Here is a 24885-nt window from a genome sequence, read left to right on the forward strand (position 1 = left end):
TGAAGACAAGCTTAGGAATCTCCAAATGATGACACAGGGAACACAAGCATTTGCTACAATATTTATCAGACCTTAAACAGAACGGAGTTACTCCAAAGGAAAAAAAAGATGGGCATGAGCTGTGAGAAAACATGACGCCTGTCAGCAGGAGGATTAAGAGTTCAGTCGATGGGAATCTGCATGAACACTGAATGTTTGTCTGTGGTGAGCATGCTTTTTATTTTTTTCATTCTGCTATTACATGAAACAAAGTCTCCAAAGCAACAGTTGACCACAACAGTACAGTGATCTGTACACTAAGCATTATTACACTCAATGTGTTTATTTGTTTGTTTTTTTTACTATTATTTTTTTGACTGTGATCAACAAAGATAATCGCTCTGTTAAACACACTGTGCTTTTATTTATTTATTTCTATGGCTTTTGTAGAGCAGTGGTCTCAGATAATCTGATCGGTGATAACTAAGACGTCCTATTCAAAAACTAGAACTGGTCAGTCAACCTCTAAAAAACAGGGCAACTCTGTACAACACTTCCTTTAGGTGACTGAGCAAGGTGCTGCAACAGTGAAGGCATCACTGGCGTTACTACGGTGTGCCTCTTACTACCTTGTTCTGCTAACTTGAGTTAGCTTTTCTGATCCAAAATACAGCAAGTCATGTCTGTAATTTCACAGACTGCTTCACACCCCCCACCCCCACACTCATTGGACTTGATATGGCCCACATTTCATGTCTAGTTTGAGACCCCTGGTCTAAAGAGGGTGAGGTTATTTTTTCCTTCTACATGTAGTAACTTATGTCTTCTTTTCTCAACTCGTACTTATGTCACACTGCAGATGCCGGCCTGAATATTTTTAGAGGGATTCAACCTCTGTAGGTAAACATCTGCCCTCTAGTGACATGAGCTCTGGACAAACACTGTTTAAGTCAACAGTCCACTGCTAAAAATAACTGGCCCTGAAAATCAATACCTGTAACAGTGGAATACCACGTGTGTGTGTGTGTGTGTGTGAAGTTACACACTCTCTCTCACACGCGCACACACACTTCTTGTGCAACGTGAAGGTCAGTCACAGTCCACGTTAACATGTGCCTTGAAGCCATATCTTTTAATGTCACATCAGCACAATGATTTTTTTTCTTAAATGTATAAGTGTACTGTGTGTTTTAAGCTTGTTGTGTATCTGTGTGTCTACTAAACAATACAGTGTGTTTAAGTCTTAAACCACCTTCCTAACAAAATATTATTTTTGTTTGTTTCAGATGAACTTGCACAGTAGTTTTTATTTATATTTTCTGAGTTTAACATGCCTTTACAGGTTAACTTCAGGAACACGTTTTTAAGGCCCTTAAAGAACATCCCAGCTCTTCTGTATATGTTTCTTTTTTATCCTGCTCTTCATCGATGATGATCCTTAATTACAGATAATGTTCTGTCAATTTTGTTGGAAATGTTTTTGCCCATTCTTGTGCCAAAAAGTTGGCTACTAACTGATTTCTTCATATCCCTGTTGACCCTCCTTTAAACAGTTGTGGTTGCTGCCTGTCCATTTAAACCTGTCCATTTAGATTTGATTGTCCAGATTTTCTAGATTCATAAATCTAAGTTATAACTTTGATTTTTGCTTTCCTTGTTAGTGACGACTTAAAGCTTTTTGAACCAAGTTTAGTCTGAACAGGCATTACTGTTACAACACTGTGGTGGTTTAAGACTTATGCACACACACACTTTCAATATTATATATTTATTATTGATGATCATGTATGGGTTTCAATGATGTTTATACTGTGTAAAGGGTCCGTCTTTTAAGAAAACTCTTAATTTTCTTTCTGCATCTGTTTGTACTTCCATCACCTCTCACTTCAACACACCATGACCTCCGGCACTAACACCCACAGTACGATCCTGTTATATTTGACAGCCTGTTAGTTCTTCTGCCACACAGCTCAGTGAGGACACAAGTGACTTGACTCATAATTACAGATAGGAATCGGCAGTTACAGTTACTGGACACAAACTCACAACCTTCAAGCTGCTCCCTGCACATCTCACACTCAGCTGATGTCTGAAAGTGTAATACAGTGCAGCCTGTGACTTATGTTTACTCAATATTTTTTGACCAGTTAATAACATGGAATATCTAAAGGACAAGGTGTTTGAACTCCCAGCAGATATTCCTTATTTAAAAAGAGATGAGTTTGTTCCAAAATATCTGTCTCGGGAAGAACCAGGTTAATTTAATGTCCAGTGCATAGCAGCAACATCAGCCAAGGGTTTTATATTTCAGCTGCCGTGCTGAACATTTCCACAGACACTCAACATTTACATCGTTTTTTTAAACTCTCCGTGACATTTGCAGCATCTGTTTTCAGTCAAGGACTTGTTGTGGCGTGGACTGCATGAAGAGAAAGTCCAGAAAAGAGCAGTTTTCATCACCCTGTTGGATCAAGCTCTTGGTGCTACCAGAAAAAAAACTCACTTGAACTATTGGTTCAGAGGTTGCTACTGAAAATGAGTGACTGACGCTGTTGCTCTAGCCTTGTTTGTGCAGAAAAAATACATTTAAACGCTGCTTGATTGACATTAAGTGGAGAAGAGTGCAGCTCCAGCAGATGTTGACAACCGCAGTGATCACAGAGAAAAAGAAGAAGAAAAAAAAACCATTATAATGTTTACAGTTTTGGTAGAAAATTGTAAACGGCAATAATGACTTTGTAAAGTGAGCATGTCAGCAGAATAAACAAAGTTTATATTCAGAAACATTGTCCGTTGTTGTGCATCCCTGAATGGTACACCAGTAGGAGGCAGCAGTGGACCAGTCTGCTGTGTATAGGCTGAGGCTTTTAAAGAGCTCCTTTTGCTGTATATTAAAAGAAAACAAAACAGTCGGTGCAGTATAAGTAAAATTGAAAATGTACAGTATGCTTTAGAATACTTTCTTAAAAACAGCGTGGTTGTGATGCATTTTGAATTGGGGAGGAAGAAGAAAAAGAATAAAATGACGGTGATGAATATNTTGATGTTGTCTTTGTCCTTCCACTCCAACTGTCCACATGCACTCAGGTTCTAATAACCTCAAAAACAGCATCGTACATACTTCTACAACGAGTCTAAAGTTTGTTTATGTGGGCTGTGACAGTTTAGAAATATACAGAGGTAAGACAGTGGTAATGTTTATCTACACAACCAATATCAGTCCTGTGTTTAAGGTACAGTTTTTATACTTTTAGTGATTTCTTCACTTTGGTAATTCTCTGTGTAACTCATTACTTTACAGATCTTTATCCAAAAAAGTAATGTTTAAAATGCGTGAGATACAGTATGTGTTACTGAATTGACTGTCTCGTAAAAGTCTTTTTTGGTCCCTGCGGGTCACCGTAGTTGGGGTCGCACAGCAGCCGTTGTTGTCAGAGTTTTTACTGCGCTGCTGAAAAAGTAAAAACTAAAATCGCGCTGCTACGGCTTTTTAGCCCCTTTCCTTGTATCTGGACGTGAGTGTAGGTTATTTTCCCGTCGCGTATTTTGACTGGTAATGTGAATAAATTAAGTATTGTTTTCACTGTGAGACACTGAGAGCTAACGGCTTAGCCACAGTGACAGCAGAAGCTAAAAATACACTGGAGTGTTCAGTCACAGCTGAGCAGACTGACAACAGGGACACTGGTAGGTTAAACACACTACATACTGCTGTGTCTTTTCTGTCTTTTACATGTCGTATTTGTCCGTTAGGCTACGCTTTTTCACTAGGGTTTGGTCGTGTATCGTCATAAATGTAACGGTCCAATTTATATCAAGTTCAGTTCACAGGTAGTCGTCGTCCGTCTGTCGATTATCCTTTTAAGTCCGTGAAACACTATCTCAGAAGACGGTTCCAGAGTCATTGTTGACGGAATTATCTCTGTTTGTTTATGCAGAGTATTTGATTATAAATTAATATTTTTATATATACTGTCTGACTCATATTTCACGTTCCTTCTGTTTTCTTTATCTCCTCTTGCCTACCAACTCCCAGCAGGCCTTATTTGAGCTCCTTCCGTACATTTTCACTCCCAGCTTGCTTCTACCTAACTTTCTTCCATAAACTGTTAACATTGGCCTTGTCACTTGTTTCTGTTTTTGCGTCCTTCCACCACATTTCTCTGCCCTTTCTTTCCTCCATTTTACTCACGTACATACCACTCCTCCCCTCCTTCCGTCCCTCCTGTCTGTCTTACCCACCATTCTTCCTACCTACTTGCATTAAATTAGGTGACATCAATTAAACTTGTTTTAAAACAATAATTGGTGGTAACAGTTGAACTTCTGTTTCCAGTAGCACTTTAAACAGCAGATCATTATGGGCAACACTAGTGAGAGAGCATCTGCAGACCGCCATGGAGCCAAAGCCCAGCGTTCAGACAGCAGTGGCAGTCACAAAGACCAGGAACCCAGCAGTAAGATGGTGGACAGCACCGATGACCCCAACATTTTCAACACGCACGGACCAGAGACGTCCAAGGTAATGCAAGAAAGGGCATATACAAAGGAAAAGCCCAGAACCAATGCTCTTTGGTTAAATGAACCATCTCATTTTTCTTGTTATTTTAATTGTAATTCTTTCCTGTCAGGCATCTGGAGAGAAAGAATTCACCCCAGATATGGAGGACCTGGTGAAGACTGGCCCTCAGGCTCGACCCACTGTGATCAGATGGGCGGGTGGAGGGAAGGAGGTGTACATCGCTGGTTCCTTTAACAACTGGAGCACAAAGATACCGCTGAATAAGAGGTGCAGAGGACGGTTGGGGTTGTTATTATTATTATTACTATGTTAAAAAAGGCCAGTGTTGCATTAATACTCTTAAAACTCTCTTCAAAGCCACAATGACTTTGTTGCAATCCTGGACCTGCCAGAAGGAGAGCATCAGTACAAGTTTTTTGTAGATGGCCAGTGGGTCCATGATGCCTCCGAGGTTCGTAATATTTTTTGTCCTGTGATTTCCATGGTTCAATGATTATATCAATGTTGGAACAACCACCTGTTTGAGAATTGTTCTAATGAATTAAAAACTACCAAAATTATAATTACTTGTACTTTTTCTCTCTTTTTTTGCAGCCTGTTGTAACCAGTCAACTCGGCACCATCAACAATCTGATCCATGTAAAAAAGTCTGACTTTGAGGTGTTTGATGCCCTGCATGTTGACTCTCTGGAGTGTTCTGACTCATCCGGTGAGTTCAGAAAAAGAAATTATGATAATGTACTAAACAGGTTATACAAAAAAGCATGTATTTTTGCCCTACAGCTGTGTTAATACATTCAACAAAAATATAACATAATTCAGATTCATGGAATCCTCCCTGTGTGTGTGGTGACAGATTTGTCCAGCTCTCCTCCTGGTCCTTATGGACAGGAACAGTACATCTTCAGGCCTGAGGAACGTTTCAAAGCCCCTCCGATTCTCCCTCCTCACCTTCTTCAAGTCATACTCAACAAAGACACCAACATATCTGTCAGTATTCTTTTTTTTTCATCTCTACAAACTGATGTTTATAAACCACTCACTTTCTCATACAAAAGGTTTAGAACCTGTAAAGTTATGTTTTGTGATTTTTTTTTTGTCATCTAGTGTGACCCTGCTCTGCTGCCTGAGCCCAACCACGTCATGCTGAACCACTTATATGCTCTCTCAATAAAGGTGGGATCACTACACACAGCTGGTAGGAATCATTTCGATCTCTCTCGGTGAGCCCTGACAGCAGGATCTCTCTCTCTCTCTCTCTCTCTCTCTTCCTCTGCAGGATGGAGTCATGGTACTGAGTGCAACCCACCGATACAAGAAGAAATACGTCACCTCTCTGCTCTACAAACCCATTTAAACCTCACCTGGGTTGCTCCACCACCACAGTGCTTTTAGAGGGCAGTCCCTTTTGTATTCTGATGATTTCTTTTTTATAGACATAGCATTTCATTAAGCCAAATCTTTGCACTGAAACGGGTTTACAGATGAGCTTTGGTCCAGCGGCTTTGGTCCGTTTTAATGGTTGCACTTCAGGCTACGCAGGGCTGAGAACATTAGTAGCCAGGAGTGTTTGTCTGCGTGTTCTTAGGGAGTGGGTTCAGTGAAAACCACACACTGCTTAGAGACTTATTAAAACACTGTGTGCATTTCAGTCATGCTGCACCAAATCTATATACATATATATATTTTTGCATGTTTCTGTGTGATTAGATGTTTATCTCGGGTGGGTTATTGTACGTTGCATTAGGAGACAGTAGGATCTGAGGGAATTTGACTCAGAGTTTTCTAGTGTCTTTGAGTTTTTTCTACACTGGGTCCTTTTAGAATCACACAATCTTGGCTTTGAATTTTAAGTGCAATAACGCTGAGGAGCAAAAGTCCTGAATATTGTTCTGTAGGCAGCAGTAAATAATTCTGACGGTGTCAGCGGAAATGACATTGAATACTGTAAGTTTGATTGTTCTTTTCCAATCATTTCAATCATTATTTTCTTCTAACTGTGGACTGGGGTCGGAGGTCAATGTTTAGCTCTGTTGCCTTTATCTTGATAATGTATTGTCAGCACCAACCGTCCTGTGAGCAGGAGCGTCTCTATAAGCTTTAACTATGCAGCGGAAAACTCTCAGATTAGTTCTTCTACCTTAAAGAAGGTAAAGTGAACATGCTGCACCCATGTGTACTGTCCATACCTGTTACATGACTCCTTGAACACGCTGCTTTGCATGTTTTGAATGTCCTGCAGTGCACGCAGGCTTTACAAACGTTACAGTGGGAACTTCGACAGGCATTTATAAAATATAGGGCTACGGTGATGTTAAAGTTGCCATACATTTCAATGCAAAGTGGGTTTTAGTTTGTTTTTTTTTCTCTCTTGTGTCACTTATTGTAAGGGCAGTACAGAACTTTAAAAGTGGCGTCATGAACCCCTAAAGACTCGTCAGTATTCTGTGAACGTTGAGCCTGTCTAAAACTTTAGGACTGATGTGCTCAATGAAGTGTGTTACTGTAGACAAAGACTCTGCAGAGGTAGTGATTAAAGGAACTAAAACTTGAATTTTAAGGTGTTCCATGAACGTTTGTGTACAAAAGAAAGCACTGTGTGAACTTAAACTTTAAAAATAAAGAGAGTACAAGTACTGTAGTCTGAGTTGTGTCCATTTCTTTTTCTGAAGTGTTACAGTACAGATATGTTTTATATTTTTAAGAATTTGAGGATTTGAAAAAAACATTGATAAGATTTCAACATTTAATGTGTTTGGTTATGTGAGCAGATTAAAATGATGTCACAATGATAAAACTAGACATTTAAATCCAAACAAGGTCAACAAAAGGGAAACCCTAATTACTAATATGTTTTATTTATTTATTTTTTCAGTCTTTTTCCAAACCTTTCACTGATTATACCTGTGCCATCACAACACTCCGTGTTAACTGTCATCAGAGACAGGATTCATACGAGTCCTGTGTCGGCCTTCTACTTCATTATACACAAAACCAGAAACAACGCTGCTCTCCAATCACATAAAAGCCGCATCGTTCAAAAAGCACTATATACATACGCAACTCAGGGCTTACAATACAATGTTTCCCTTCCTAAAAAAAAGCAATAAGGCTTTGTTTACGCTCAAAAAAGGTGCTTTGTGGATCCACTGCTCCACTGTCCTTCCATTGACTGGCTTTTTCCTTACAATTCTGTAAAACTATTCCAATTCAGAAAGGCAATCCCAAACATTTACCTTCAATGAGATACTTGGCAACTTTTGGCTTTTTTCAGAGAAAACTGAGCGCAAATAAAACCTAATTTGGCAGATTTCAAGTCAAGGCCTTTTCTAATGCTAAAGAAGCTCTCAGGCAGAAAGTGAAGGCAAGCGAACAGAGGTGAACGATCATGTGACACGTATATGTTATGTCTCGAGCAGAATTCTCTCCAACAAACATTGCATATAATTCATACACTGGAGTGAATGTAGCAAACCTAGGAGTGATACAGTGATGTTTAACATCAGAACCGTGTGGATAAATAAAGCTATTGCACAGCTACCCCAGATAATCAACTTTGCAAAAAGCAAATGTTGGATACTCACACTCACTCATGCACACACACACACACACACACGAAGGCAGGACATTTACAGCATCAAATGGCCAAATGTACAGCGAGAAAAAACACTTCAAACTAAATGTGCAATTAAACTGATACATGTGAGCAAATGACAGAAAACAAGGGGACCAGTACCACAGCCAAAGTCTGTATGGGCCAGGACAACCTCAACACCTTTTTTGCCACTGCCATGGGAATGTTTACACAGCCTGAACCAAAAATCAAACTCAAAGACTAAGGGAAAAAAAGATCACCAAGTTTTGGTCCAAAATAGTAGAGAAAAAAAACAAAACTGAACCATCTGTCTAACGGTTACCGTCTCTGTGGTTCCAAATCCTCTTCAAATGAGAAACACCCTGGTGTCAAACCAAAGGTCTGTCAGAATTCAAGAATGAGCTGAACCAGTGAGGTCGGTACCACACTCTCTGGTTCTCCATCCTCACTCTGTAGTCTCGGCTGTTGTCTATGTATTTTCTGCTCAGTCGGCTTCGCATTCGCATGGACGAGGCAAATCAGTCAAAGTGAAGGCAAATGTTCACGTTTCAAACTTTGGCAAGTATTGGCGACCCCCAGTTCCACAGCTCAGGTTTCGACACTTTCCATCATGCATCCACACTCTATTAAAGAGGGGAAAAAAAGCACAATCCCTTACGTCATCATGATGACTGTGACTAATTATTCAGTGTCAGGCAAAGAAACAATATCGTGGTGCAGCATAAAGAACCGTCATTATTGCACATGCTCGGATGAGTTCTCCTTCACAGGAGTTTGAATACGCGTTTAGCCTGGTTCCATTTGAGCACTTTTCACCTCCTTTTATTTAAACACTGTATAGTTTAAATCCCAGCCGATCATCAGAACTGATGAACTTAACTCATCCATTTCAAGTCTTAACCTCATTTTCAAATGAACTCTAATGCCAAAAGTATCAGGAGTTTAAAACTGAGGCTTGTGACTGGAAAATGGAACCTTCAACTGGCTTCTGTCACATCCCTTTTAGGCTAATGGCTAACACATCATTCAAAAGCTTTACAATCACAGACATAGAGCTAACACACAGCTACACAGCAGTGATCACCTGCCTCTACAGTCCTCCACTGTGTCCACTCAAACATGATGGACGTGTTTTTTTTTTTTGCATTGCATTTGCCAAAAAAGTCCTTAATATAATGTGAGAGCCATAGAAGTAAACAGTTCTGTATCAGCTGACTGAAAACGTCATGTCATTGAGTGACTGGTTTTCAATCTGACACACACATAGACATGTGTGCACGTGTGCAGAATTCCTCCCGCAAACCTTTTAAAACATGCATGAACAACTGCCCTGTCCACAGGCTGCCAGTAGAGGATGCTCTCGTTCACTGATAGAGGAGTGGAGAACAGAAACTCAAAGTAAATGTGAGGCAGATGATGAAGAGACATTTTCTACTGGTTATAAGCATCTTGACTTTAAAACATGCTTTTTGCGGTAGTGGTTTTACTTCATTGACTTATAATCTTACCAAGATTATGCTGCATGATACAAAACGCTTTTTGGAGATGTATTACTATCATTTGTTGCTAAATTATGCTAATCTTGCTAATCTTTTTTTTTTGCAAATTGACTTAATCAAATTGTATTTACTCTGATGTGAACACTGACATAATTCTACAAAAAAAAAAAAAAAAAAAAACAAACAAAAAAACCCCCACAATAACCTGATCCAAGATCAGTATCTAAGAGCATCTTCAACTGGCTCCATCAGTAGGACACACATCCTTGATTCCATCAAGAGAACATGTCAAGCTCATTCTTCTGTCACACACAAGGCAAACTGCTGACTTCATTACTCAAAGACAGTAATTCAAGGGATTTAGTGGGGGGTGAGTGAGAGGGGGTCCGGTAAGGCTGGAGGTGCAGGTCAAACTGTGCACATGTTGCCCAGAGGAGGTGAGGGGAGCAGGGAGCGTAACGCCCCCTCATGGCAGAGCTAGAGGCGGGGTGTGGAGGGGTGTTAAATATGTCTTGGCTGTTTTAGCACATAGAGGTCAGAGGTGGTAGCATTGAGGCTGGTTCTTTAAAGAGTCTAAAGCAGGCATTGACTGCTGCGCTTTCTTGTCGCTGGGCGCTGACTGGCTGCTGCTCCAGAAGCATCGGTGCTGGTCTTTAGGAAACTGCGATCAGCAGGGCGCCCCCTGGCAGCAGCTCCTGGGTCCTCAGCTAGAGTTAAGGGCACAAACAGAGAGGGAGGGACATGGTGGTGGGAGTTATTTTTTTGGGACAGATGATTGGAGCAGATGGATGGTTTTGATAATATAATGAGTGGATTAGAAAACAACACAGTTGTTACTCATCACCCATTGTACAACATATTTAAATATTGTCTTGATTTGTTTGTCACGTCTCTCACCAGCTTCAGTTCCAGATAATGTTAGTTTCATAGATTTTAAGCCTATTTGGAGGAAAACAAAGAAAGACTCCAAAAGATCCAGCTGAACCGTCCAACAGCAGCAGATGATTTTTATTTTATTTTATTTTTGGAAATGGCTTAAAACTACTAACTTAGAGCAGTAAATCTTCAGGAAAATGTTTTATGATGTTGTAAAGTGAGCTGGAAGCAGCATATTTTTTGGGCTGATTTTTAATTTTTTTGTAAAAAAAAATGTCAGGCAGTACAGCAAGGTGTACTGAAGATGTACCTAGTCACATTCTTGCTTCCTAAAAATACTTTTGTCTCTGAAAGGTTAACTTAGGATCTTACAGTAAAGGCAACAGGAAGTTTTATATATTTTATTTATTTTTAATATTTCAGTATATGGTAGTTCAATATAAGAAATATTCTCATGATCATAAAGAAATTAATTTGAAAAATTCAGTATTCAATATTTATGATTTTGTGATGAACAGAACAGATATGTCTCTGCACCAAGCAGCATCAGTTGTTCATACACAGGTTTACGCTGCAGTGTTAGCCAGGTCACACCAGGCTCCACCTCTCCAAAAGTCCATTCTCAAACATTACATCAAAGCTTGCAGATGAAAAGCCAAACATTTAGTGGAATATTGTGCAACTCTCACACGCACACATGCACACACATGCACACCCCTGACCTGTGCTGTGAATGACTTCAGGGTTTGTGACATCCATGAAAACACGGCAGCAGAATGAAGGTGTCAAACATGTTTGTTGTGTATAATCCTGTGACAACATGCGCAGAATGAACCTCTGCAGAGTGTGAGGTCACTGTAGGGGTCGAGACACTGTAAATAGACTCTTCTACAGACAGTACACAGTAAAAAAAAACTGTGTTGATTTTAAACAAAGCTGCTACTTTACTACCACCTAGTGGTTCTCAAACCTTTTTCACCAAACTTTTGGCTGGAACCCATGACCCTGAGATTAAAAGTCTCATGGTCGATTTACTGAGCTAGCCAGGCTGATAAGGGAGTCCGAGTACAGCCTACAGTACGCATACCCTAGTTTGAGAACCACTTCAATAAGCACTCCACAGTTTTTAGTCTTGAGTCTAATCAACATCCCACAGACAACAGTCAACAGGATGAGTGTTATGGTGAACAGGATGGCGAAGCAGTGACATCAGCATGATTAGACCACAACAAGTCCACACTCAGGTGAGAGCCGCCTCAGACAACAGAGAGTGACTGCTGTCTGGGTCTGAGACAGTGTCTACCTATTCACAGAGGTGTCAGACAGTTACCAGTGTAAGGAGAGGAAGAGGAGGAGGAGGAGCTGAGAGACGAAAGCCTCAGCTCATTCTTCTGGGGATTTTAATGAAGAGGACGTGAGGAGAAGAGAAGAGGAAACACACACAGACACAGAACAAGGAGACCAATTGAGACGACAGAGCTACAAAAGTGTTGAATTAACACCACAGATATCAAGACCTGAAGATGTCCAGGACGACAGAGGGAGGAATGTAAATGTACAGTCGAGGTTCACATAATACTGCCAGCTGAGGAACGTAAACACAGATAAGAAACGTGGTCTCAGAGGACAGGAGGAGTCACTCACCTCCAAATTTGTCCTGGCTTTCTTCAGCACATCACGAGTCCTTGATACTGCAAAAACCAGATACTTCAATAAAAACTCGACAGACCGTAAAACAGGAAGTAAAATAGATCTTACTTACTGTGAATATTTCACCTTTTCTTGTGTTTTTTAATATTTGTTGTATTTTTGCAGCTTGATACTCATTAAACTTTGGCCAAAACTTCAGATTTTGTTTTGATAGTTCTAAGTTGCTCCAGAGTGACCCAGTAACTGACACACTTACACTGACTGACTATAAAGTGCTCCATGCTCTCCTTGGTGCGGCTGGTGCTCCTCAGTCTCTGGATGGTTCCCTTCAGAACCTCCTCCTGCTCTGACACCCGCAGCTTCAGGGACAAGATCTCCTCCTGCATACACTGCTCCTACACATGAAGAGAGTGACATTTGGTACCACGACATGTTAGTGAACAAAAATACTGACACTCGTGGTCCAGACCTTCTGGAGGTTCTGGATTGCTGGTTCAGTACAGGGGAGCGCTGCCCTCCAGAACATCTTCAGCAGAGACGTAGACTCCTCCAGGATCTGCCTCAGAGTCCTGGTGTTGGACAACAGACTCCTCACACACCCAGAGTCCAGAACCTGGACACACACAGAGGATTACAGTCCACATAGACAAAAAAAAAAAAAAATATATATATTTATTTATTTTCAAACGTGAAAATATTATGTGGTAAAAAGCCGTATTTTATTTTGCATTTCACTCTTTTAGCTAACATTTCTCACATTATCTAAGCTACTTTTAGTTATCTCTCAGTGCAGTATAACTAATTTCAATATTCCTGTGCTAAAGTTCAGCTATCCTTTAACACGAGACAAAAATGTGACAAAACTGCAAATCTTTACTCAGACGTAAGTGCAACAATTCAATAAATAAATCAACATTTAAACAGCCCAATATGCAAAATTCAGATGCATTCAAGCACCATTCAAGGTGACCTTGGACATTTCTGTATGGTTTGATGATTTTGGAGTACTGTTTTGAGGAAATGACTTCTTTCTCTTTCTTGTTCTTACCATTTTGTCACTCTTCTCATTCATGTCCAGGCTGAGACAGGCCTGCAGAGTGGTCTCCATGCGCTGGATGAGACTGCGGCCCTCCAGAACCTGCTGCTGCAGAGCACTGAAATCATCCATGTGACCGATGGCGTGGCGGCCATTGCGATTTGCAAACGATCCATCGGGAGCCTCCCCCTCCAGCTCTGAGTGAGGGTCCAGAGAGTCTACTGTGGAGTCAAAAGTACATTTTCTTCAAAATAGCACCAGGAACTTAAGCACCAACGTCAGAAGTTGTTATAGTTCCAAGCAATGCACTCTCTTAGGATTGACCAACAAACTGAAGGCAGATTAGGCAGCTTTATCATGCAGTGAAGTCACACCATTAGCAGTGCTGTGGCTGTCGTCCAGGTCAGAGTAGGGAGGGCCAGGTGACCCACAGTTAAACAGACCAATGTCTCTGACCGGTGGAGACGGAGCAGGGTCTGTGGAACACACACACACACACACATACAAATAGATACAAACAAACCAGGCTTAGACTCCAGGCCAAGCACACACCACAGCACACTGTTACACAACTCTGAAACTCATGACACAACAGGAAGTGTCTGTCCTACCGTGCAGCAGCTGTCGCCGGTAGAAGTTTTCTCTCTGAGGACTCGCGGTGAGAGCAGACAGGGACGGCGTCCGAGGAGAGCCCGGTCCCAGCTTCTGCTCCAGCTGCTTGTGCAGCTCTAGTTGTTTGAGAGCACTGTTCTCCTGAACACTGGACTGCAGCTGGGCCCGGAGACTCCTCACCTCCCCGAGGAGCTCCCCCAGCTCCACGGGAAGACCACACTTGTAGCCTGACAACAGAAAGTGTAAATGTATGTATGTCTTGAATGTTTTTGCCACAATTAAAACGTTTGGTGATCATTAAAGTTATTATTCATATTATTAAATCCAATTTACACTATTAAAATAAAGTTTTACTCTTTCCACTGGAAGATGAGATCACCAAAGTCTGTGTTAATATCAATTCTGACCTTTGCTGGTTTTGGTGTTGGAACACACTCGGTCATAAACCTGCAGCTCGCTCTGTAGGGAGTGGATCAGCTCCCTGCTCTCACACAGCTGCTGCTGCAGCAACGACACCTCGTGTTGGAGCCTGGAGATGAAGAGACTATTTATTTAAAAAGTTAAAAAGAGCAACAGATCAAAAATCTTGCAGACACACCGACCTGTTGGTTCTCTCCTGACTGGTCTGTCGCTCCTTTCTCAGTGTGTGGATCTGCTCGCCCTGCTCCTGACTGTGACTCTGGAGACGCCGCAGCTCATCCTTCCACTGCTCAGCCTCCAGCTCTGCCTGCTTCAGACGTGTCTGTGCAGCGAAGACCGCCTCCCTCAACTGAACGACCTCCTCACAGGTGTCTGGGGGGAGGCAAAGTTAACACAGAATCCAGTGACTGGCAGGATAGTGAAGGGATATGGCTTTGAACAATAGGCTTTAAATCTGGTACTGGTAGCTTACAGCAACACGACTTAACCAATCAGGTTGTTTACCTGTGCTGGCCTGCAGACGTGACTGCAGAGTCAGGTTTTCCTGCTTCAGGATTCTGATCTCATTGGACAGCTGAGTGACTGAGTCCATTCCCTGAATGTAGATGTTTGTCGGTGCTCCTGAAGGAAAGAAGAAAAACTTAAATAAATGTGATTTCATATCATGTATTATGGCGGTCCTGTTTAGAAACCCCTCACCTCCTCCTTGTCCCCCACAACTGAGTCTTTCTTCCAGCTGCTGGCGGAGCCTCTCATTCGTCCTGATGGACTCCTCCAGACGCTGACGGAGACACCTCACCTCCTGCAGGTGCTCTTCTATCAAGTTTATCCCTAGAGACAAAGAGGTGAAATGAAGTGCTGTCCTCTGATTGGCTAACAGAGCGGAGGGTGGGCTGCTACCTGTGGGGCTGCTTCCTGGCTGATGTGCAGATGATGGCCCGTAACCTCCTGTTTTCGGTAACAAGTTCTCAATGTCCCACAAATTCACACCTGACATTAGTGCAGAGTCAGATTTCACAGAATGAGCCTCTGCAATGCCACCCAGCTGGTATTGTTGAAATGCATGAGGGGACAGCAGGCTGTAGCCACAGGGGTCGTGCTGGTGGTGGATGGCAGGAGAGAGGGTGAAATGGGGCTTGTCTTCTGGAAGTGCAAATCCTGCAGATCATAGAAAGACACGTGGAAAAAAAACTAAGTGTAAGAAACATGGATTAAGAACGCTGGGAAACAGGGCAGGATAATGAGATGGTGGTTTCAGTTTGAAATGATTTTAGTGTGTAAACAAAAAAAGCTAATTTAATAAATAATTGTACATTTTCACTGTCCAGGCTCTAAGCTCATCCTGTCCAATGATCATTTTTACAATGATATGCAGCTACATCTTTTCAAAGAAAATCTCCAAACACTCTACATGCTTTAGTTCTATTAACACTATATAAAATGATCTTCACACTCTGTGGCCCCTCACCCCTGAACTGTTCGTTCCTCTGTCGGTACAGAGTGTCCAGCTCTGGCCGGACAGCGATCACAGACAGTGCCCTGGGCCGGGGGTCAGAAGTGACTTCTTTACCCCAGATATCAGGGCCAAGGGGGACAGGAAGGAAGGGGGAAACAGGTTCACTGAAAGGGGCTAGAGGAGCCAAGGAGGAAAAGGACGAAATAAACAAAACAAAAAAAATCAAGATTTTTTTTAGGTTCTTTCCAAATCATTGCTTTCTGAGAGACCCATACCTCTGGGGGCCTGACTGCTCAGAGCCACAGGGGCTGAGGAAAGCATGTTGGGACAGCTGCTGGATGACTTGAGAAGTCCATGAGGAGGAGGGAAAGGTGGACGGACTAGAGGAGGGGAATGGAGGATGAAGGAATAATAGAGACACTTGGACACAGAGGAAGAACAAAGAAGTAGCTGTGACAGTACCGTCTGCTCCCGGTCCGTGTCCTGGAACCTGCATCCTGTGCTGCTCCCGATATTCCCTGCCGTCTAAATCAGAGCACAGCTCCAGGTCTTCAGTGGTTCTGTACTCGTCAGACACAAGGGAGGTACGGTCTGATTGGTCAGTGGTCTCAGAGAGGCCATGGCAACTGGATGGCGTCTCAGGACGCTGCTGCAGTTTGGTATGAAGTGACTCTATGATTTTATCTTTTTGTTGCAGCTCCTTGCTTAACCTGTGGGGGCACCAAATAAGTCACTTAATAAGCTTAACTGCTACAAACACTGTAAACATATCAGGTTGTATATATTAGTGACCAGAGATGAGGAATATGCCTTCTGAGTATGAAGTTTAGAGCATTGTTTCCCAAAGACTGGGTTGTGACTCTCAGGTGGGTCGTAAGAGATTTTTTTTTTTTGGGCCGTCTCATATAATGTTTCCCAGGAGTTTTACGAACAATGTCCATTGACTTGGGCCGCGAAGTGTGAGTGTGAGTGGTTGTTGTTCTCTATATACAGTATGTGGACCTGTGATGGACCGGTGAACTACTGTATCCAGGGACTGTGCTTCACCTTGGATGTGGGTTAACAGCGACTTACTGTCTCCTCTCATTACTTAAGGAGTCATGTGATTGGCTCTTTGTCACGTGACATGAGTGCAGCAGACCTACAGATCTACAAAGATCAACAGCCACATGTTAGATGACAATTTAGTGTGGATATAGAGCCATGTTTTGCTGTGTACTGTATATGTATGATCACAGTACAGGCAGTAGTAGGAGAAAACCTACTACTACTAAAGTTTTTACTATGGATTTATGTTTTTGCAGCGTTTTAAAATACTGTATTCCATATAGGGAATGTAAACCTACCTCATAGCGAGCAACTCATGGCCATTTTTATCATCATGGCTCTCTGCACGATCACCTGCATAATGACAAGAAAACAGCAGCAAAGGAGCCCAGTCATTGACTTGTACTATCAGTAAACAAAGGAGTGGTAGAAAGAAAATTGGTGAATTAAGATTCTTCTTACGTCCACTGATCTTGGTGAACACTCTTTGTGCCAGCGCGGTGCTCTGTGCCAGTTGTTCTCTGAAGCTCTGACCCATGTAGTAATCAATATCGTTGGCTCTCAGTAGCTCCTCAAAGGCCTTAAATGTGAAGAGTATTTTAGTGAGTACAAGAAAATATATCAGAACTATCTTCTGAGTCATTTTGTGTTTTAGGCTTCGAGAACCTTTGTGGTGTCTCCTAGGTGCTGGGTGAGGATGTGACACACTCCCTGTCCTTCCCTTATTCTCTGTCTCAGGTGGGAGAGCTCACGAGCTTGTGCCTGGATGAGAGAGTTGTATTTCCTGCAAGAGAAGACAAAACATTTTTTAATCAGCACTAAATAACTAAATGGTGGCTTCAGTCCTGTGTCTGTCTGTCCACGAACCCAGGCCAGGTTGCACATTTTCCCTCCTCTTGGCCTTTTCCCTCCAAGTGGGAGCTCTTCAGCTGGGCCTCCAGTGATGCAACTCGAGCCATCAGTTCTTCCAGGTCTTTGCTGGTTTTCATGCCAGATCGAACTCCCTGAGTGTCAGACATCCAGCCTTCGTCCTCTTCCGCACCGCTAGGTACAGGCGACGTCTCAAAGGCCCAGTTCACCTGGAGGATGTAACAGTTAATGTAACAGTTAATGTAACAGCGGACAGTAAAACTTAAACCACGTGAAGACGCTCATCAGTGTCCCCGTACCTTGCGGTGGGGGCGCTCCAGACTAGAGGCGTAGTCACTGGTGGCAGACAGGGAGCGGACTCGCATCTGTAGCCCCCGGATGACCTTGTGGCAGCGGGTCAGCTGTGAGCGCAGATCCACGACGAGATGCTGGACGGAGGATTCATCAGCTGCTTCATAGGCTGCTTTGTTACCACTGCAGTTACTGCTGTACCAGCTACTGGTCCCACCCTCGTAGTCCTGAGGATGGGACAGGGATGTACACATCTCCAGGTCGTCAAACTCTGGGAAAAGGGAGGTGAATATTTTAGCAGCATCACTAAGATACAGTTTTATATAACAAAACAAAGCTAACAGGTTATTTACACATTTATTTAGTGAATATTTAGCATTCACATCCATGAAAAAAGCATCTTAGCAGAATTATCTTTTGTGGTGAGTGGTCAGTCACCTGGTCTTTTCGGCAGAGGACTCTAATAATCCCCCAATAGATAACAAACCCACCTCTATCCTGAACCCATATGTCACTCTGACTGCACAAGTCAACCCTTGCACTTGAATTTGTCCTTCACCCATGTCACATACTTTTCTGCCACTCCTGATGTCCTTATTTGACGTTCATTATGGTTTCTGTCTCACCACTAAAAAGGTTGGTCTTTCATTATAAAACTTAGTCAGTTTGGTCTGAAGAGTGTTAGACATCTGATTTATGAGATCATTTCTACTGTGTTTTACCAGGACTGCTGGTGTCTTCTCGTTCAGCCTCATTCTCACTGCGACCACAGGTCTCATAACCCAGGTCCTGGAGATCCACCTGCACTTGTTTATTGGCCTGTTGGACTGATGTCTCAGCTGCAGTCAGAAGTATTTCACAGTTATGGCCTCAGACACTTGTTTGTTCCCAGTGCATTTCTAGCTTTTGCCTGTGACTCACTGAGAAGATCTCTGTAGTCCTTCAGCTGTTCTGCCTGAGCTTGGACCGTGGCCTCAGACACCATCAGCCTCTCCTGCAGCTCTCTGTTCTCCTGTTGACTCAGAGCCAGATCAGAGCGCAGGCGGGCAGTCTGCTCACGGAGACCCTCGTCCTTATCCTGCCACGGTGCTCCTGCATCACTCCTGCGAGCAGCAGACTCCGCCTCCTGCAACAGCATCATGTTTATTAATAGCTGTTGTTGTGACAACAACACTTAAAACACTGGAAATAACCTAATGCAAATGCAAAGAGGAAGAGGAGTTTTACATCCATGGTTTTTAATCTGATCACTAGGTAAAAATGAACAATGGAGTTTTCTATGAGACATTTTCTGAAATGAATAAAAGATCAGAAATCATCACAAATGTAGCACCAATCTTTGACCTTTGGATACTCAACTGTGTTAGAATTTGTTAATATTGATGTGTGAGAGACGTTACCATTTCAGTCTGGTCTGTGTGATGATGTGATGACAACATTCCCAGGTCCAGAGAACAAGGCCTTTTATATTTCCCCGTGCCTCGCTCCTCACTCAGACTGACACACACACTACTTTGTTTCTTCACGGGAGTTGGAGATGTTTCATGTTCCTCCACCTCCTCTTCTTCCTCTTCCTCAATATCACAATCTTCATCCTCCTCCTCTTCCTCATCTAACTCTTCCTCTCCCCAGCTCAGTCTCCTGGAATTTTTTCCTGTGTTTTCTCCAAATCCTCCCTGACCTTCTCTCAGAGCCTGGTTCTCTTCATGCAGCCTCTGTAGTTCATTCCTTTGAGAAATAGAGACAGAAATAAAGTAGCTGTTAGGTACAGGTATCTACAAGACAAATACTGTATATTCCTAAGAGCATATATATTTTCACCTCATCTGAACGACAGAAGTGAAGCCATCCCTCTCCAGGTGTGACCTTATTTGATCCAGCTGGAACTCCAGCCCCCTCTTTGCTTCTTCAAGGTGTTTAACCTCAGGGCCGTGCGTCTGAACTGCCCTCATCAGCCCTGCCCTCACATGCCCTGCTTCATGAGGCTTCACAGACACCTAAAAAAAAGTCCAAACATTAAAGTGACATCATTTCAGGCTCCAACTGCAGTTCATACGATCACACAAACTCTTCTCAGTCTGAACGAAAGTGGAAAAATTCTAACCTGAGTGAAGGCCGAGGTTTTCACCGCCACCTTATCATCTTCTTCTATGCTGTCGGTGAACTCATCGCTGCTGCTGTCCTCAACGTCCCGCTCCTCATCCTCTTCTTCCTCCTCTGTGCTGAGCTCTGGAATCACATTGAGAGTACATTAAAAGCTGTGTTAAAGGAATATTTTAGTTTGATTTTATCCAAAACTCTATCCCAAAAAGTCCCGTCTGTTCTGTGTGTTAGTCTCTCCCACTCTCTGGTGTTCACCCTGTACTGCCTGCTCACTGCATCACTACTTTGGAAGCTATGTGACTGAAGGGAAATGTTATGTCATACAGTGGGAGCCAGCCAACAGCCAACAGTTCACTCAACGAAGTACAACCCAGTACAAATGTGTGTGTTTAAAATACTATTTATACTTTTTTAAATGTTATTTATGGCTTAAAAACACTTGCAAACATTAGTCACACAGGTCAAAAAAGCACACACACACACAGAGTACTAAGGGATGCAGACATGGACACTGGTTTGGTGCCAGAGGGACAGGCTGAGAGGAAAGGGGCCGGCAGTGATTTTAAAGGAGAGCTGTTTTCGATTGAACAACCTAACAATACAAAAAAAAAAAAAGACAAAGAGGGGCAGAGCTCCCTTGTTGGTTGGACTTACTGTAACTGAGCCTCATAAAATATAATCCTGTCTTACTGAGAGCGTACTCTGGTTCTTTAAAGGAGGGTGTATTTATATCAGCTCTAAACAAAGTTATGGCGCGCACAAACTCCTAACTAGTTTTTTTCTCTCTTATCAGGACTATGGTGTTTAAGTGTATAATGTCTAATTTATAATGTTATAGTTTAATGAATAATATACTATTCTTAATGTCAAAATACAGTATTCAAAATATAAATAAATCATTGGTACATTACATTTAGAAATATATCAGTGCCTTTAATACAAATGTGTAGATTTAGTGGAACTTCTGTAAAGGAGGAAACACAGAGCTCTGTTTGCTGAAGTGAGTGAGTGTGAGGCCGTTTACACACAGTGACATGACATATGGCTGTGCCCTCTGTCTGTGGGTCCATCTGTCAACTTATCCAAACAGAGCTCAAGCGTGCAGTTTTTCTCATTTAAAATAATTTAAATTTGCTAAACAAACCGTTCTTTATTGGTTAGTTTTGTTGAAATCTCCAAACAAGGTGAGACTGTTTGGTGAAAACACACCATTACACCTGGGTGTTTACAGCAGACCAACCATGCACACAGGAAGAAAAACATGCCACACGATTCATGCATGAGAGAGAACAGGGGAAATTACACAACACAGCCATTAGGACTGAATGGATCTAATAGACAACAGTAAAGTGCCATGGTGTTTATAGGGTGTATTTGTACGGCTAATATGTGGACATGTGGAGACAAACGTGGGGATGAAGAGGACAATACTACGTTTTGTTAGGAACATATAATTAAACTGTAATGCTAAAGAGGGAAAGTACTGCATAGGCTGGGTATTTAAGGTTCAGGGGAAATTATTTTGATCAAATGTATTGAAGAAATATTCATAAAAACTATGTTTTCAGCAAACAAACAGAACATGTTTATTTGTGTTTCATTTTAACATCCATAAAAAACAAGAGTGGACAAAGACTCTAGATGAGAGACCAGGACACAGTTTCATGAAAAGAAACTTTGAGGATGTTTTAAGTATTAAAAGATAAAGTGTTATCACTGGCAGCACGGTGTCATGTGTGGTTGACAGGAAGGCCAGAGGAAAAGAACGTCATGTTTAATTTAACCGCCGTTAAACTACGGTAGAATTCACAAGGCATTAAAGTTACTTTAATGTTCATGCAGACTGGACAGTAACAGCAGGTTTACTTTTTAAAAGTCAGAATAAAAGTACTACTGGTTGTATATAGTGTACTACATATTGACTTTTCTAAATGTTTTTTTTAAACAAATTTCGGAAGAAATTTTAAAAATAGATAGTAGTGAGAGCTATTATCTAATAATCCAGCTGCCAATCACAAACAGGTCCGTTCATATGCACCGTTTTTAACATTTTCTCCGAAATTGGAACGCAATATATCTACAACATAGAGACGTTGAACCAGTGACTAAAAGCAAAAACTTTCCCTTTTAAGAATCTGACAAATGTTTTACAAAGTGATGATTCCAAACGAATGATAAATGGTGGGACGTTTCACTGTAAGGCATGAGCTGGAATATCTTCACAGATGTTAACTTCAGTGAGACAGACAGTCAGGCTGGCTGAGTGACACCAGTGAGAGACAGTACACGGAAATGGCAGCTGGTACAGTACAGCCCCACTGCAAGGACATGTGCAGGCAGTTTTCATAAAACAATAAAAAAAAAAAAAAGAATCAAACATATTCACACCACAATCACTGAACATATTAATAAATTAGACTCGACGTTGCATGTTTCTTCACAGCAGGTGAGGTTAATGTGAACACAGATGCTTGTGCTTTGAGAAGCTTTCTGCAAACTGATGGTCATTTTGACTCTCTCACTTCAACATTTCTCTTAAATATAAAGCTGCCCTTAAAAAAAAACAACTGACCATCAGTATCTACAGACAGCTTCTTCTTACATCAGTACTGAGTGTTAGTGACAGTGCCCCCTGTAGCCTCGGAGGTCTGACCCTGCCTGCCCCCACCTCCAAAGTCAGGCTGCCCTTTGGTTGCCTTTTCCAGTGCTAAGGCCATGTTGCGGGTCCTTGCCAGGACTTCCTCCAGCTGTCCACGGAGTGCCTGCACAGAGTCTAGCTCTGTGTGGAGCACCTGGATCTTCTCTGAGCTGCCACTAGGGGAAGAAGATGATGTCACATCGTCAAAATCATACGAATGTTTTTTTTAGACCAGAGACACATTGTTTTGAATGTTGAACATTTCTGGGGGTGTACAGCACCAGAGAAAATTGGAGCTCTGTGTTATGAGACCTTATCTTTTCTGATGGGCAGTATTTGGACATGCAGTAGTACAACAGCAGAACACTGCTCAGTGTGTAACCACAGTACCTGTCACTCTTGCTGTGCACACGCATCAGGCTTTGGTATAACCTCTTCTCTGCCCGGAGGGCTTCGTTCAGCTGCCTGTACTCAGACATAAGCTGCTCCAGCACACATTGAATCAGGTTGGAAGCAAGGGTTCAAGTTATAAATAAAAAAAGAAGACAACAAACATTTGAATGTGGAGTGAAACCCCAAAATTAAAGGTCAAAACCATTAAAAAGAATACAAATTCCTACTTGGTGAGAACTGATGTTGTCTTCGGTAATGCCATCATTTTGATGGTTGGCTAAAGATAGGCGCAGAGCAGAGAGCTCCTCCTGCACAAAGAGAAAATACAGATTTAACCAGTATTTACAATAATTTGATATTTATTTCTTATGTTGCCAGATTCTGTACCTGAGCTTCTCTTTCCTTCTTCATTACAACATGCAGTTCCTCCTGGAGAACCTTGACCTCTGCCTCACTCTCTTTGGATGACAGCTGCATCGCCTCCTCCTGGCTCTGCAGTAGCTCCTGTTGATGAAATTACAAAGACGGACTGTAAAGATATGTAGGCACATGTGCGTGGTGAAGGATGTCATGGACAGATACCTTGATGAAGGCCTCCTTCTCTTTGAGCAGACTCTGCAGATTCTCCATCTCTCCCCCTACCTCCCTCTCCTTCTCACGCCTCAGCTCACACAGCTCCTGGTCCTTCAGCGACAGCTGTCTGCGCAGCTCCTGCATCTGGCTGCTGCGCTCGCTGATGACTAAGGACATTCTGTAGGAATGGTCCTGAGAGGGAAAGTTGAACAAGCTAACCAATCACAGCAGAGATGCCTGGGACATCGTATTGAAGCTTTAACGTTGCATTGAAAGCCTGTTGGTGGAGAGAATAAGAAGAGCAGCCTTGGGCCTACCTGCAGATACTGGTCTTTGGAGCTGAGGGTGTTGAACAGATCCTGCACCTGTGCTTGATGTTCGGAAGACTGTCGGCTGCGGTCCGACAGCAGCTCCTGGAACAGTTTCTCCTTCAGTGCCAGACGGGCTTTCAGCTCCTCCACCACCTCAGTGGGACCAGCCTGAACTCTGGCCACAAGGGCAGCCGTCAGATCCTGATCCACAGAGTCGGATAAAGACAAAAAAAAATGGTATGCAATTTCCAAAGCTGTTAAAAACCAGCTAAGAAAGAGGAACCTGTGTTACTTGTCTTTACTTTTTTTTCCCTGTGTGTTACCTGTGTCTCCTGGCTGCGACTCTGCAGAGCAGCCTGCAGCTGTTTGATGACAGTTTCCTTTTCTCTCAGAGCACTTCTCTCCTTCTCCTCAGCCTGCTGGCTCAGCCACTGCAGGTTCCTGTAGGCCTCCGCTGCCTGCTCTACCTCCAGCTCTTTACTTCGCACAAGACCGTCCAAACTCTGGCAGACACAAATACAGGTGTGAGATCTTATAGGAGTACAACCCAGTCATTGGTTAAAAATGCGCAGCCATACCGTGATGGTCTCTTCATTGCTGGACAAGATGCATCGTAGACGCTCCAAGTCTCGTTCTTTCTCCCTGAAGGCCAGCTGGAACCTCCTGACCTGACCCTCACTCTCCTCCAGACTGTGGAACTTGTCATCGATAGAGCGCTGCAGTGTGACGAGTGAGGAGAAAGAATGAATTGCTGACATTTTTAATAGCTTTGAAAAAAATAACTGAAGTCTAAAAGAAAAAGATCATGTTTCCTTTCCGTGCTCATAGCTTTGGTTTCCTCAGGTTATAACCAGCAATTAGGTTTTTGTTGTTGGGCAGAATCTGAGTTGCCGTAAAAGAGGTTTTGCTTTCTTAAGGACTTTTCTGTTTTATTTTAGGCAGTGTTTTGTATACAGGGAACAGACTGGATTTGGGCAACAATACCTCAGGCTCAAACCAAACATATCTTTCAGT

At 42.4% G+C, this 24885-nt stretch overlaps 3 protein-coding genes across 10 annotated transcripts in view; 2 read left to right on the forward strand and 1 right to left on the reverse strand.

The window, feature by feature from the left end:
• The window catches only part of LOC103396021 (calcium-binding mitochondrial carrier protein SCaMC-1-like), a 7506-nt gene extending 6656 nt beyond the window's left edge, over positions 1-850 (forward strand). Inside the window, exon 11 of the mRNA XM_017042083.2 lies at positions 839-850. Within this exon, the coding sequence (XP_016897572.1) occupies positions 839-850 (12 nt within the window). The remainder of the gene's footprint in view (positions 1-838) is intronic.
• A 2221-nt stretch (positions 851-3071) lies between these two features.
• Positions 3072-7043, forward strand: prkab2 (protein kinase, AMP-activated, beta 2 non-catalytic subunit). 4 transcript variants are annotated; one of them, XM_008333868.3, is made up of 8 exons: positions 3072-3159; positions 4316-4501; positions 4611-4768; positions 4859-4952; positions 5096-5210; positions 5358-5491; positions 5609-5677; positions 5781-7043. In XM_008333868.3, the coding sequence occupies exons 2-8, from the start codon at positions 4340-4342 to the stop codon at positions 5856-5858; spliced, it is 810 nt and encodes a 269-aa protein (XP_008332090.1). In that variant the 5' UTR covers positions 3072-3159; positions 4316-4339; the 3' UTR covers positions 5859-7043. The 4 variants fall into 4 exon arrangements, with proteins under 4 accessions (XP_008332090.1, XP_016897695.1, XP_016897694.1 ...); XM_017042206.2 differs by having other exon boundaries at positions 3086-3159; positions 4319-4501; XM_017042205.2 differs by lacking the exon at positions 3072-3159 and adding an exon at positions 3357-3666 and having other exon boundaries at positions 4319-4501.
• A 303-nt stretch (positions 7044-7346) lies between these two features.
• LOC103395986 (myomegalin) overlaps positions 7347-24885 on the reverse strand; it is a 35076-nt gene continuing 17537 nt past the window's right edge. For 2 of the 5 annotated variants that reach the window (XM_008333876.3, XM_008333872.3), the window contains 34 exons: positions 24450-24587; positions 24195-24374; positions 23878-24072; positions 23570-23752; positions 23375-23491; positions 23215-23295; positions 22985-23076; positions 22625-22770; positions 19958-20082; positions 19675-19850; positions 19254-19581; positions 18775-18979; positions 18576-18692; positions 17862-18124; positions 17560-17771; positions 17359-17476; positions 17155-17272; positions 16992-17046; positions 16108-16355; positions 15921-16025; positions 15658-15819; positions 15090-15347; positions 14889-15020; positions 14694-14810; positions 14372-14561; positions 14177-14298; positions 13769-13996; positions 13532-13633; positions 13170-13378; positions 12591-12734; positions 12378-12516; positions 12116-12162; positions 11802-11862; positions 7347-10302 (listed from right to left, as the gene is read on the reverse strand). In XM_008333876.3, coding sequence (XP_008332098.1) covers positions 10169-10302; positions 11802-11862; positions 12116-12162; positions 12378-12516; positions 12591-12734; positions 13170-13378; positions 13532-13633; positions 13769-13996; positions 14177-14298; positions 14372-14561; positions 14694-14810; positions 14889-15020; positions 15090-15347; positions 15658-15819; positions 15921-16025; positions 16108-16355; positions 16992-17046; positions 17155-17272; positions 17359-17476; positions 17560-17771; positions 17862-18124; positions 18576-18692; positions 18775-18979; positions 19254-19581; positions 19675-19850; positions 19958-20082; positions 22625-22770; positions 22985-23076; positions 23215-23295; positions 23375-23491; positions 23570-23752; positions 23878-24072; positions 24195-24374; positions 24450-24587 — 5247 coding nt within the window. In that variant the 3' untranslated portion in view covers positions 7347-10168. The remainder of the gene's footprint in view (positions 10303-11801; positions 11863-12115; positions 12163-12377; positions 12517-12590; positions 12735-13169; positions 13379-13531; positions 13634-13768; positions 13997-14176; positions 14299-14371; positions 14562-14693; positions 14811-14888; positions 15021-15089; positions 15348-15657; positions 15820-15920; positions 16026-16107; positions 16356-16991; positions 17047-17154; positions 17273-17358; positions 17477-17559; positions 17772-17861; positions 18125-18575; positions 18693-18774; positions 18980-19253; positions 19582-19674; positions 19851-19957; positions 20083-22624; positions 22771-22984; positions 23077-23214; positions 23296-23374; positions 23492-23569; positions 23753-23877; positions 24073-24194; positions 24375-24449; positions 24588-24885) is intronic. The other 3 variants (XM_008333873.3, XM_008333874.3, XM_008333875.3) reach the window with 3 other exon arrangements.

Source organism: Cynoglossus semilaevis, chromosome 20 (genome assembly GCF_000523025.1).
Source record: "Cynoglossus semilaevis isolate Cse_v1.0 chromosome 20, Cse_v1.0, whole genome shotgun sequence".
In the NCBI taxonomy this organism is placed as follows: domain Eukaryota; kingdom Metazoa; phylum Chordata; class Actinopteri; order Pleuronectiformes; family Cynoglossidae; genus Cynoglossus; species Cynoglossus semilaevis.